Here is a 14,121-nt window from a genome sequence, read left to right as displayed (position 1 = left end):
AAAAGTGTAAGCCAACCGTTTCCGTTTAAACCGAACAAAAATTGTTGGTGTTTTTAAATTAAACCTATAGAAATAACGAATGAACAAAATTTCGTACATTTCAGTCATTGGTCGAATAACGTTTTAGACATAAGTGAAAAATACTCCATATTTCCATAGTAATTTTATAATATTCCGCGTTCCAGCGTCATATAGTATGAGAGTACGAGACGGACTCCCACTGTTGCATCCACACTGCTCAATGTGCACCTCGAGCACTCGTTGCACAATACGTTTTGCACACCATTGATGATAAGAATACACTCACACACACACAAAGCCGGCCCGTCGTGTGCTCTACACTCGTGTTGACATATTTTCCCAAATTGGATTGATTTGCTGATTTCTTAATTGTTATTAAGGTTAAAATACACTTTGGTTATTCAAGTCCAAAATACTTGAGTTTTGCAAAAAAAAATCTTATCGAGAGTCTAACTATGTGATCGAAAGTAATTCTATTCTGTTCTACAACAAAATTGAAAGATAAGAAAAGAAGAAATATGTTAACATTAAAGTAATGTAACAAAAGTATATATACACACACACACACACACACACACACACACGCACACACACACATATATAATACAATAAAAGAATATTTAAGTGTTATTTAAAAAAAATAATGTCATTCCAACAAAAATACTCTATATAAAAAACGTTAAGAAAAAAGTCAAAAATAAATGCTTTAAAATGTGTTTATAAGATTATTTATATTCAATATTAATTAATCAGACAAATTATTTTAACTGAAATTAATCAAAATTTAGTTTAATGGCCGGAAGATTCAGCCTAAAATTATACAATTCAGTACTAATGCACTAAGTAGTATGTAATAAATAATGCAGACCCTGTTGAAATAAATACATTTATTTTCTTCCAGAAAATAGAACATACAAATCTAGTCTATTCTTTGGTACTATATACTATGTATAGATGTATAATATATATTAATAATGCAGATCCTGTTAAAATAAATAAATTTTTTTCCGGTCAAGTAAACAGTAAACTACATTTTGATTAATTTCAGTTAAAATAATTCATATGGTAAATTAATATAAAGAATATTAATTTCTATTAAATTCGGTTAATTTCTATTGAATATATTATATTTTACACTTTAGACCATTAACTTAGATTCTACTTGATATCTGTATATCACACATTTTTAATCAATTATTTTTATGTTTTTTTTTCTTAACAAAGTGTTTTTATTTTTATTTTTATTTTTATTTTTTTGAGCATTATTGGTGTTGTGATAACCGCACGGCGCACACAGTATAAAAAATTTAAAATGTAACCTTCCAGTGGGAATGTTATTATCTATAAAAAGTGTCACATGTTGTAAATTTTATAACAGTCCTAATATGTTGTTGTTATTGTACATATATTATATAAAATATTACATTTATTGTTTAATAAAATTAATTTAATTAGTTTAATTAAATAAAATTAAAAAATCAAATGAAACTGCAGTGTTGTATTTTTTAAAAAGTTTGCCTGCTGGAAGGTTAAAACGCCGTCTGTCTCAGTAGTCGACTCAAATATAGAATGTTAACATGTCTTATAGTGTCTATTATTAAGTCATTACTTATTAGTATAATAGGCATGAGAATATTATGTTGTGGTTTTATTAATGATCAATTAAAAACCACAATCAATTGTACATTTGTAATACATTCAATTGATTTTTCTATAGAGTTATCAAAAAGAAAATTATATAATAATAGTTTTTACATAATTAATATTACGTGATATATCGGAGGTTCAAACACACGGACTTTCAATACCCAAACCGCCTTTTTCAAAAACCTGTGATAATTAATTTGTTATTTGAATATGTATCAATCTATCAAACTCATTATTGTTGTATCGTAGATTGATTGAATGAAATACTGGGAAATAAACCCAAACGTGACTGTTGCAGTATTCCAAACGAAAAATCTTTACTCTACATAGTGATAACGATATAATAGTTAACAACATTTAACAAATTTAAATATTATAAATTACTATGTTTAAATTTAATCTTTATTATGAAAAATCCTAACTGTTATAAATATATATAAGTAAAAATGCTTTTTTGTAAGTAAATGTGTCATACAAATAAATTAAATCATATAGTAATATGCAGTATAATTGAGAGACAAAAAATTAAAATTAAAATGTAATCGAGAACAAAAGTTAAAATTCAAACTCGAATTGTACAGTAAATAAATAGAAATAAACAATTAATATATTTTTTAACTTGTATACTATTTATAGTATTTAATATATGATTATATAAGATTATTCAATTATTGTATTTATATATAATTTATTTTTATTTATGAATTAAAATAAAAATAAAATATTAATATGATAAAAATAAAAAAAATAAATACTTAAAATTCAACACAGTATTTTATTAAAATTATATTTATCAACAAAATTATATGATAAATTGTATTTATAAGATAAACTTAATAAAGGAGTTTAAAAACTTTTATATTAATAATTTTTTCCACCCTGATGTTTATATTAGTGAATATTTTTACGTTGGCTCTTATTAAAGTTTGTTATAAATATGTCATGATAAAATTTAAAATAATATGATAATATGTTTGATTTTACTTTTTTTAGTTTGAATTTCGTAGGGAAACGGATAAAAAAATAATACGATTAATATCGGTATTTTACCGGTTTACAAAATGTCCAAACTTAATATCTAACATCATGACGTTAGTCTTGACAATTACTTTAATAAGCATCATGATATTATGTATTTATGGTGCGCAGTGATTAAGTTGACAAAACTAACTGATTTCCACGAACAATAATATAACTTTACTATGCACACATTTCAAAAATGTGTATTGTTGCGTGTTATATTATAATAGCGATTACACGTCATTAATCAAAATTAAAAATCCAGCGAGGCAGAACTATGGTGTTGACCAGACGAACACGAGACATACGTAGTAGGTACATAATATTATAATATTTTAACTTTGAATGCTTTGTATTGCCGCAAGCCTGAAAAATCTTAAATTTCTCAATGAACATAATAACAACGAAGATAAGTATTTTTTTTGGGGTTGGTGTTTTTTTTTTTTATTATCGCACAATCACACAGGGCCATGACATAAACATGGTTTTATCGTGTTTATCACCGTTTTTTCGGTTGACTTACACAAGAAATTTCAAAACGAAATCATTGCGTTTACGGCAGGTATACGATGAAAACATAATCCAGCCCAATACTTCACCGATGACAGCACAAATGATGTTGACTTCGCAGAGTAACTGTAAATCACGATCCGGACTCGAGAGGAGGCGTTTTAGTCGCAATAATATTTCTGTATTTATTGAGTAGTGATGTAGTATGATATTTTATTGATATCATATGACTATATCGAATACTAATATCGTAATATCGAAAATGAATTTATATATTTTTTATATTCATAATAAAATGTTCTATATATTTGTAATTTTATACTATACCTCCACTACAGTAATAATAAAAAAAAGCATCATAATAAATAAAAAAAATAATATATGAACAATACTTAATAATATTTGGCTATTTATATTTACTATACAGTTAGAGACATATTTGAGTCGTTTAATGTATTTTCTGTCTAAATATAAACACAGAATCTAATTGATCAAGTCTGGCACCCTTATTATTGTGTATATTATGTTTATCACATCTAGCAAGGTTAAGTCTACTTAACATCCAAGATCCACCTTGACATCCAGCTATAATTTTATTTTAAGATAATTCTATGTAATGTATTGAATTGTTTAATAATATTATTAGAATTTCAACAACAATAATTATAAGCTTGTTCATAAAATTAATTATATCTACACATATAATTCAATAATTAATCTGTAATGAAAATAAATAAATTTTAATTATTATCAAATCTCTGTTTAAAATTTTAGTTTTTTTCAATAACCCGGTCGTACTATAATTTTATATGTGTTGGATACACAATAATAAGACTCTACTGTTGTAAATATAAAATATAAAATCGGATGTATTCATATAGACATCGACATTAATAATGATAATAATACTTAATTACTTCGATAGGTATAATATGACGTGATTTAATATATACAGTATTATTGATATATTTTTATATATTTGATAATCATTTTGAAATAATCTGATTTTTTTCTTTAGACCTATTTGACATCATAATATACAAAAAACGTATCGTTGTTCTTGCGTAATACATAGCGTATTTTATACGAAGCGACAAAAAAAAAAAGAAAAAAAAAGAAAGAGAATTATACCTTAGTCTACGTGTTATTATCATCGATATAAAACTTTAACACAGCTAGACATTATTTGACACTGTATTATAGCTCTTCTTCGTTCGACTACTCTCCACACCACAGTTGCGAAAACTACAAAATGACTATTGATTTCTACTACGCAAGGTGGAGTCCGCCATGCAGGACTGTGGAATTGGTAGCGAGCATCTTGAATGTTAAACTCAATCCAATTGTGACGACTCCGAGCAAAGGAGATACGCAAAGACCTGAATACAAACAAGTAGGCACCTATTCATAAATTCCTATCAATTACATTGATCAGCAGTCGTGAAGTATACGTATGACATTTTTTTCAACCATTGTTTCTTATTTAATTATGTTATAGATGACTCCTCAGCATACTATTCCAACCATCGTTGACAACGGTTTTGTTTTGAGCGAAAGGTAAGTGAACACAGTAATTATCGTTAACATCTACGTATTTCAGGATTCATTATTATAAATAATATAATAATTCGTTAGTAATATTATAAAGCTAAAGAGTTTATATGCTGAAGGCGTTAATTTCAAAAACTACTGTAGCGATTTAAATATTAATTAAAAATTATATAATTTATTCTTTGAGACTCTGGTAGTGTTTTCCAATAAAATTTCAGAAATGTCCAAGGAGCCATTGAGCGTAGACGAAATGAATTTGAAGTCTGCGTCAGAACGACGAATTTAGAGTAAAGGGATATTTAAGTATTTGTTGGTTTTTAGTATTTTAAGTATTTATGTGGCATTGAAGAAAAATCTGTTTTGAACACGTTTTAATCTAATTTTTATTTAATTTGTTATTTGCAATCCTAATGTATAACAAAAATCTATATACAGCCGTATATATTTGTAGCTTATAAAGTCAAAAACTACTGGACCGATTTTACGAAAGTTTCAGAGATTGTCCTTAGAGATTTCAAAAAAAAAAAAAGTGTGTTAGAGAGGTTTTGAACCACATTTGAAAATATACCCAGTTTTATATCTAATCCACCACAGGCGGATTGTACATCTCGGTCGTATTAATCAACAAAGCAAACCGATGTCGATTTGTCAGTGAACTGAGGTATACTAAAACCGATGAGATACACCGATAACCTAACCAATACATAGAACTGTACTTTATGTTGGTTCATTTTTTCCCGGAAAAAGGTTTTATCAGGTTGTATAGTTACTAGTTAATATTATGCGTATTATAAACTATTTGTGTATATTACTATAAATATTTTAACGATCCATCAGACGATAAAATCAACCAGTATCAATGTATACAGTTTTACAGTTAGCTAGGGTACGAAATAATTAATAACAAAAATGTGTTCGTTATTTTAAAGTATTGTAATAAAATTATCTAACGTTAAACATCTTCCGACAGTTATAAACCTATACATAGTTGTTTCGTTGATAACATACAAAAACAAAAATGTATCATATTCTTTAAAATTATTAAAATTACACAACGTCTGAGTTCTTTCCGAATTAGTTTCAAATATTTTAAGTAAACATTATCTGATTCATTTTTTTGTTTAACTCATTAGGAGTATACATTGAATATTATTAATAATTATGAATTAACGTATACATATTGCATATTCTAATACGATATATATTATGTAAAGTTCATAAGTGATAATGAACATTTTTATTTAATTACTGTTTGAAAAAAAAAATAGGTTTTATGTATTATGTTACATTTTATAAGACATTTAATCTGCTATTTTACTGATCAATTACCAAACATAAACTTTTTAAGTAAGTACTTTCTATAAAATATTATTAAGTATATGATGTTTTTATTACATGTATCATAAAAATTTCACAATAATAGTGAGCTGTTCATTAAGCTATAAATAGAAATTAGTACTCATGAAATACATATACGTACAAACTAAAATGTAACTTAAACTTGTTCAAAGGGTAAATTGTTAATGTTTAATGTTTTTTTTTATATTATATCTAATTTTATCACTCCCAATTCTAATTGATAATTTAATTTATACTTAATGTATAAAAATTAAAGTCCTTTAAGTACTAACATATACGATATTTTTTACTGCTTAAGTAGACATAAATGATTATAAGAAAAATACACTCTCAAATAAAACGTAATACCTAAGTGACACTTTCGTACACTTTTCTATCCATTAAGAATAATAAAAAATGTACTTGCATTATATATTACAAAAAAACATTTTGTTTTCGATTGTTTGTGTATGATATACCTAGTACATAATACGTGTGTATACGTAATATTATTATTATAAAAACGTTTATTAATTACAAATCAATAAAATAAACCATGCAACTGAGGATTAAATACACATCGCATTCTTAAAATGTATGAATATTTTTTTAGCCGAGCAATTTGCAAATATCTCGTAGAGAAATACGGTTCTGCCACAGGAGCGTATTCTAAAGAGCAGCTCTACCCGAAAGATTTACAAAAAAGAGCGACGATTGATCACCGCATTGATTTCGATTTGGGAGCTCTATACAGAAGAGCATCTGATTATTTCGTAAGTATTCGTTTTATTTTAATTATAACAACAGTAGAACACGATGGTTAATATTATAATAATATAATTTTCAAAAGAACTGATTTTTTTTTTTTAATACTATAGAGTTAACTTAAACAATGTTTCTAATAAAAAAAAAATACACTAGCTTTTAAATAATTCGTTGCATACATAAATTATTAATATTTTCTGTCTATTCATACTATTTTGTATCCATTTTATCCTATTATTATTTAAAGGTTTCAATTATGATAATATTATGTACATGCTCATAAAATATATTCGATGATTACGTCCAGAATACGACTTTTATTTAAAAATATTTATTTTTGAAATATATTTATTGTAAGTATTGCACTAAGTCTAAAAAACTGTGAAATTCATGACTAAAATGAAAAATTTATTACATCGATACCAAACACGATTCACATAGTTAAATCTTGTAGATACAAAGTTTTTGATAATTAATCATCATCATAATAAAAAAATTCAATTTAATCAAAATTAAATATTGTTTACATCATGTGTAATTACATAAAAAATATTTTGACTCAAAACATTTGATTTATTTTTTTAATTTGACATTTGCGTCAACACTGAAAATTCTTCATACTATTAATTTATATTATAAAAAAAAACAGAAATGTCAAGTATAAACGATGTAATTGATTTAAAATTAGATACATTATACCTGAATTTCTATTATAATATTTGTTTTAAAACTTGCTTGTTCTTTATAAATTGAGTAAAAAAGTTATTTACAAACTTACAAATAAGAATTTAGCAAGTTAATGACTGAGGTATACGTTTAGTGCATAATATGATCAAAAGTGAAGTCTGTAAACGATAAGGAATAAAATAGCTTTTAGTTGAGTAGGTTACTAAATGTAATTAATGATTTAAGGGTATTTTACTTATTAGATTTAACTACTGCACAAAAGACTACTTTGATAAAACGTCACACATAAACAGATCTCCACATAATGTTATTACAGGACCACTTAGTAAAAGTTAATTTTTAATATAGAGGAACACCATATGAAAACAAGGAGAAGTTTTATTTTTACAATATTAAAATTAAAACATCAGTTGTGAAACAATTATTAACATAAGAAACCAAATACCTATTTAATTATAATACCTAATTAATTAATTGTAATATTTTTTTTTCAGGCATTATTATTTTCAATAAATATTGATATGACAGCTATAAAAATATATTAAGTTGTTTACTATCTAATTTTGCTTTTTATGTATTTTATATTTCGAGTTTAAAAATACTACATTTGATACCTTTTCTACTGTAAATTATTAAGTAGATAATATTAATATTAACGTATCAAGTATCGATTCAAACAATTATTTTTTTTAGTTAAAATAGGTGGTGTAGGTATTAAAAATAATAAGCAAAAAGAAAATGGAAATTATGATGATTTCAAAATTGTTATAATTAATAGATTAATATTTATAATTTAATAAACACCATATAGATCCTATACATAATACCTATTATATATTATATATTTTTGAAAAACATTTTAAGAACTATTACTCTTAGTGTAAACATTTTTTAATAATTAAGAAACTATTCGTTTGAATTTTTAACTAGTTTCACCAATATTTTCAAAAAAAAAAAAAAAAAAACAGAAGTATGATTTAGAATTTTTCTTTATTAGTACAAAACGTCTCATGCATTTGAATATAATATGGTCTTAACTTAAATTAATTTATTATCAAAGGAAAAAAAGGGAAGTGAACAAACTTGGTGAATGATATTAAATATTATTATTAAAATTTTCTGTTCCATTTTATAATAGATAATTATTATAGATCAATATGTTTATAATTATTAGATTATTGAACCGTAGATAGAAAAACAAAGTGTTACAGTCTTTTGAATAATTTAATTACAGCACTGATATAAAGAATTTTTTTCTGTATGCTATATAAATTGTAGTTATATAATATTAATAACAAACAAAAAAAACATTTATATTATCAATATAGTTCAATCGCAATATTATTATAATTTTAATTCATAATATAAATAGAAGGTAGTTATCAATAATTATTAAAAAAAATTATGACATCATAATTATAATAATAATATGATCAATGATCATTTTATGAAAGACCCGATATAATATTTTATTTTATTTTATGCAAATATGTAATGATTTTTTTTTTAACTATCTGTAAAATATTAATGGCATTACTAAATTCGACTCTTTCTAAGTCCTAACAATTAAAAATAAATACATACTGTAAAAGATATACATATAATACCATATATCGTACCTAAATTACGTTAGCGAAGTACATTTTTGTATCTCTAAAAAATATATATATTCACATTTCACCCACATCCTCTATACAACTGAATTACATTATGTTTAGTATTTCTAAGGACTATTAGTACAATACATTGATTAAGGAGACGGTTCTCTTGAAGTTTAAAATATTGTGTAATACAAAAGAACGCGTTTCTTTGGATACGTGATTTCAAACGACGCTCTAACCATTTCTCAAAAAGGTAGGTCCGAACTTAAGCCTTTACGATTACTTCCTATGTGGTGATTACTTATCGAGGACTACACTCTCGTAAATTTCCAACGAATGACTATTTTGTATTTTTTTTTCATGATATAATCTGCAATTGAATAAAAGTTTTTTATTCGTGTACCGCGACCGCTCTACATTTGTAAAAAAAGTAAAATCTATAATATTTTTTAACGAACATTTAAAAAAGCAAAAACATTATGTAATAATATATGATATGTATGTATAGTTTCAATTATATATGTAATTTATACTGGAGTTGTTTTATCTAACATTTATCAATATAACATTTTAATTTCACTTGAAAACTCTTATTAATATTTTAAAAGATCAATTAAAAAAATGTATACCATTGTAATTTATTTATTATGATAGTGTTTTAAAACAAGTAAAATCTTAATAGTTAGGTAGATAGATTATAAACATTTTAATTCACTTAGACTTGAACTTGAATGAAAAATTAATACTATTAAGATTATACTTAATATTTGTACCTACATACTTGTTATGTTATTAATATTTTTTTTTTGATTACGTTATGTTTTCGCTTCATTATTTAATCATAGGTAATATGGAATTCACTATATTTAGTTTAAATTTGAATTTTATGTTTTGATAGTACAATAGAAGCCCACAAAGAAAAACGTGCTAGTAATTTTAATTCTATAACCATTGACAAACGCGACATGAATTTTAACAGGCACATCCCACATCTTGCTTTTTCTTTTTAAAGTTCGGATTAAAACTTTTTTTACCCTAGAGTTAGGTTTAAATTATATCATTATATAAACATAATGTGCTCTTTTATTTGAATTATAATATTAAAAAAATATTCTTGTCGTTTTTGTAAAAAAAAAAGCGGAATCAAGTGTTTGACATAAAATTTTCATCGACTTTTATAAAATATTTCTTCAAGGCAATATCAACATTAACAAATAGTCAGATAAATGGTCTTCAATTTTATTAATTTTATACAATATAATATCTAATTCTTTTTTTTTTTTATGATTTGATTCCTGTGAATAGAAGCTTATATTTTTGTTGAAATTACAGTAAACATAGTTTTCAACAATTCAACATTTCATATTAAATAGTTTAAGTATGAAGTCCAAAACCTTTAGCTATTTTATTATCATACATTTTATTCACACTCGTTTTTCAATCATACATTCATTTACTAAACAATATTTTAAATAATGGAAATTTCATTATAACTTATCTCTATACAAAATGTATAAATTGCTAGTGAAACCATCATTCTGATAATCGCTTACATTATTTTATCACATCGTCCATTATTATTGAGATATAGTTCAAACTTTGACGAACGTTACATTTTATAACCAATGCATTTTAAATGAAAATGAACTACCTGTAAAATATAATCGAATTTTTAGTATGTATATAATTGTATAAATAAAATACATTATTAAATATAATATATTGTATAAAATTAATTTATATTCTATTTAAAGAAGCAATATAAAAATCAATTGAATTGAATGCACTCTACCGAGCACGCAAATCTCTTCAAATGAACAGTTATAATAATCATTATGTGACTTAAATGTAATCTTAATAACACGTATTATAATAGCTAAAATTAACACTAACTTAGAAATAATTTTTCTTTTAAGAAAATAAGTGTAAAGTTAATATTGTTCATGTTATTATGATGATTGATAGTTATTCTAATTGTAGGTTTGCATTATTATTATTATTATTAATATTATTATCACAAATACTCTAATAATTTAATAATACAGTAGACAATCGATTTTTCGAAGTTCAAAATAGAAATAATAAGCTATTGAGGGGAAATTTAAGTTAAAGTTAACAAATATTTCGATCTACCAAAAGTCAATAAATTATAGGCGTTATATATCAGTATATGACGTTTAGAGAAAAAATGTATGTGTTCGAAATATAAAGGTTTAATTTACCTAGAGTCAGCTGCTTTGTATTTATTCCACGCCAACGATAATAATTACAGTAAAATGTTATATTGTTGACTGATCTAGCTTATACGATGTATGGATTCAAATATATTTGTAAATTGTATTCATATTCCGTAGGGCCCAGTGTTCGCGACCGGACACTATGGAACTGCTGCTTTACCAAAATTGAAAGCCGCCTTGGAAATACTCGACGCATATTTGGCCAAAACAAAATGGGTAGCTGGGCCTGAAGTAACTCTCGCCGATATCGTTATAGTGGTTACTATATCATGTTTGGAGGTAATTTTAGAAGTAGTTTTATTGTCTCCTTACAAAAAAAAAAAATTCAAACATTCATGCATAAATTATATTGTTGGGAAATATACTATAAATTAATTTGCATATATTAACTAAAAATAGAAAAGCACTGAGAAACACATTTTTCGTTGATACATGACAACGCTATTTATTTGAATTTAAAATCAGATGTCGTTATACAAAGCAATTTAATCGTATACATGATTTTTTACATAAATCTTATAAAACGAGATATTTCTGCAAAAGGGTTTAAATAAAAATATATTCACTTTACCAAGTGTATAGATGTACGCATATTAACTATGGTACAGCGAAAAAAGTTACTAAGCTTACATTTTAATTCCAATCAAATATTTTTTTCATATATATTACTTAATTATGATACAAGCTGAGTCATATAATATACGTCTTATAAAAATATTGATTTTCCTTTTTTCATAGATTGTGGGATATGATCTGACCAGTTATCCTAATGTATTGAGATGGTTTAAGGCCGCACAAACAACGTTACCCAATTACAACGAAGCCAATCACGAGGGAACAATAGAATTTAAAGAGTATCTGTTTTCAAAACTGCTAGATTAAAAATCTATCAAATATTGTAAATATTAATTTACACCGTTCGTTAATTATAATAACGTTAAAAAAAATCAAAAATGCTGATTGTAATAATTCAAATTTTAAAAATACCTTAATGTGAATTTTTTTCTGTAGATTATTCATTCATCAATAGGAAAATAAAATACGTTTTAATGAATAATTACACTTTACATTTTTATTGATTTGAGTAAATGGTACACGTAGCCGGGATATAACTTTTTATTGCTCCAAACAATTTGATTTGTATCCACTGTATATACATGTATATATGAATTCATTACATACATTTGTCATTTCATGAAAATGTAAAAACGAATAAACGATTCATATGCACCTACAAAAAATATGAAGTAAAAAAGGAGGTATGTATACCGAATATAGTCGTTTAAAACTGACGTTTATACTGTAGTTGATGATATGAAAATACTTCACAACTCACGAGGCAGATTACTTTTTTCAAATATGTTGTCGTAAACACGATGTTATAACAATACAAGAGGACGGAATGATAGTATGTAGAAACTGGTGCGCTCGTTTGACACATTACTCACAACGATACAAATATATTTGGCTAATAAATGTATAATATATACCTATATATATATATTTTAATATTTATATTATTAATAATTGATATATATATATATGTATATCAATTTATTTATTTATACATGTATATAAATATTAAAAAATGCATGTGTTATTATTAAACATTTAAAAGTAAAACAATCGTTTGCCAAAATTATTTCACGTGAATCATAGATTGATACGCGTTATTGTTTTTTATATTTAAGCTACTCATTAAAAAACGAATGATTTATCTCGCAGTGGGCATATCAAGATTATTGTTTACGAAATAAAAAACATAAATTATTAAACCGAATACTCAGTAAACGTTTATCAGCACTCTCAAGTTAATATTTTATAATATATAATCATAATTTTTACTTGGTGATTTGCTTTGTTACCATTGTTCTCTATCATAAGAAAAAAATAATATATTAAGTATTAATGCATTGTTTTTTCTTGCTTTCTACTCAGTTTACGTAGAGGAGGAGGTGTATTATATTCTGCTGAGACTAAAAAATTAATAAAAAAAATACTTGGATTTCTTCAATACTGATCAAACCGTAAATTTAATAAGAAAACCCATGAATTGGAAGATTCTTACAGAGTTTAGTGCTTATAAAAGCGGTAACAAATCAATTTTTACTAAGGGTTGAAAAAAATTTCTTGGTTAGAAAAGAACTTAAAATTTTTCTTAAAAAATAACAAAATATTATAGGTATTTTAAACATAATATTTAATCACATCTTATTATGTAGTTATAAATCAAATTATTTATTAAGCATTATAACATTATTGTTATAGTTGATATACATAACTATTCTATTGTATATAATATTTTATCAAGATTCTCTTCAAAATGTATTAGATTTTTATACTTTCAGTAGAGTACAGTCATTATATCAATAATCAATAGCTACAGCAGAACTAAATAAATGTATATAATATATTTATTTAAAGGTAATTATTATTATTATTAATGATGTATTAAAAATATATTTTTAGTGTATTGTCAAAAGAGTTATAAAGTAAGTAAGTAAAGTTTGAAAACAAAAAAAAGTCAAGAATTTCAGTATGATTAAAATGTTAGAAAATGCATTGAAAATATAGATATTTTATTTAAATTTGTGATTTTAGAATACATGGGAATGTAAAATTTCAATATATTTAAAGCAATGAAAAATATTTATTTTTATTTTTATGACTTAACTCTATATTATATATAAATTTAAACTATATATTACGTGATATGAAATTTTATATAATGACAATGACATAAG

The 14,121-nt window shown here is 24.4% G+C and overlaps 1 protein-coding gene and 1 long non-coding RNA gene across 3 annotated transcripts; one reads left to right on the top strand and one right to left on the bottom strand.

Moving 5' to 3' along the window:
- The first annotated feature begins 4,348 nt into the window (after window positions 1-4,348).
- On the top strand, window positions 4,349-12,434 carry LOC114127459 (glutathione S-transferase 1-1-like). Its single transcript, XM_027991700.2, has 5 exons — window positions 4,349-4,591; window positions 4,697-4,755; window positions 6,701-6,860; window positions 11,495-11,656; window positions 12,116-12,434. Exons 1-5 carry the CDS (start codon window positions 4,451-4,453, stop codon window positions 12,257-12,259), a joined length of 666 nt encoding a protein of 221 aa, XP_027847501.1. The 5' UTR covers window positions 4,349-4,450; the 3' UTR covers window positions 12,260-12,434.
- Window positions 9,375-11,508, bottom strand: LOC126551496 (uncharacterized). 2 transcript variants are annotated; one of them, XR_007605429.1, is made up of 3 exons: window positions 11,363-11,508; window positions 10,694-10,791; window positions 9,375-9,510 (listed from the first exon to the last, which is right to left on the bottom strand). It is a non-coding gene; the product is annotated as an uncharacterized LOC126551496 (long non-coding RNA). The 2 variants fall into 2 exon arrangements; XR_007605415.1 differs by lacking the exon at window positions 9,375-9,510 and having other exon boundaries at window positions 10,269-10,791.
- Window positions 12,435-14,121: the final 1,687 nt, after the last annotated feature.

This window comes from Aphis gossypii, chromosome 1, assembly GCF_020184175.1.
Source record: "Aphis gossypii isolate Hap1 chromosome 1, ASM2018417v2, whole genome shotgun sequence".
NCBI classification, from domain to species: Eukaryota; Metazoa; Arthropoda; class Insecta; order Hemiptera; family Aphididae; genus Aphis; species Aphis gossypii.
The sequence above is the reverse complement of the archived record's forward strand: the minus strand, read 5'-3'. Positions and strand labels throughout refer to the sequence as shown.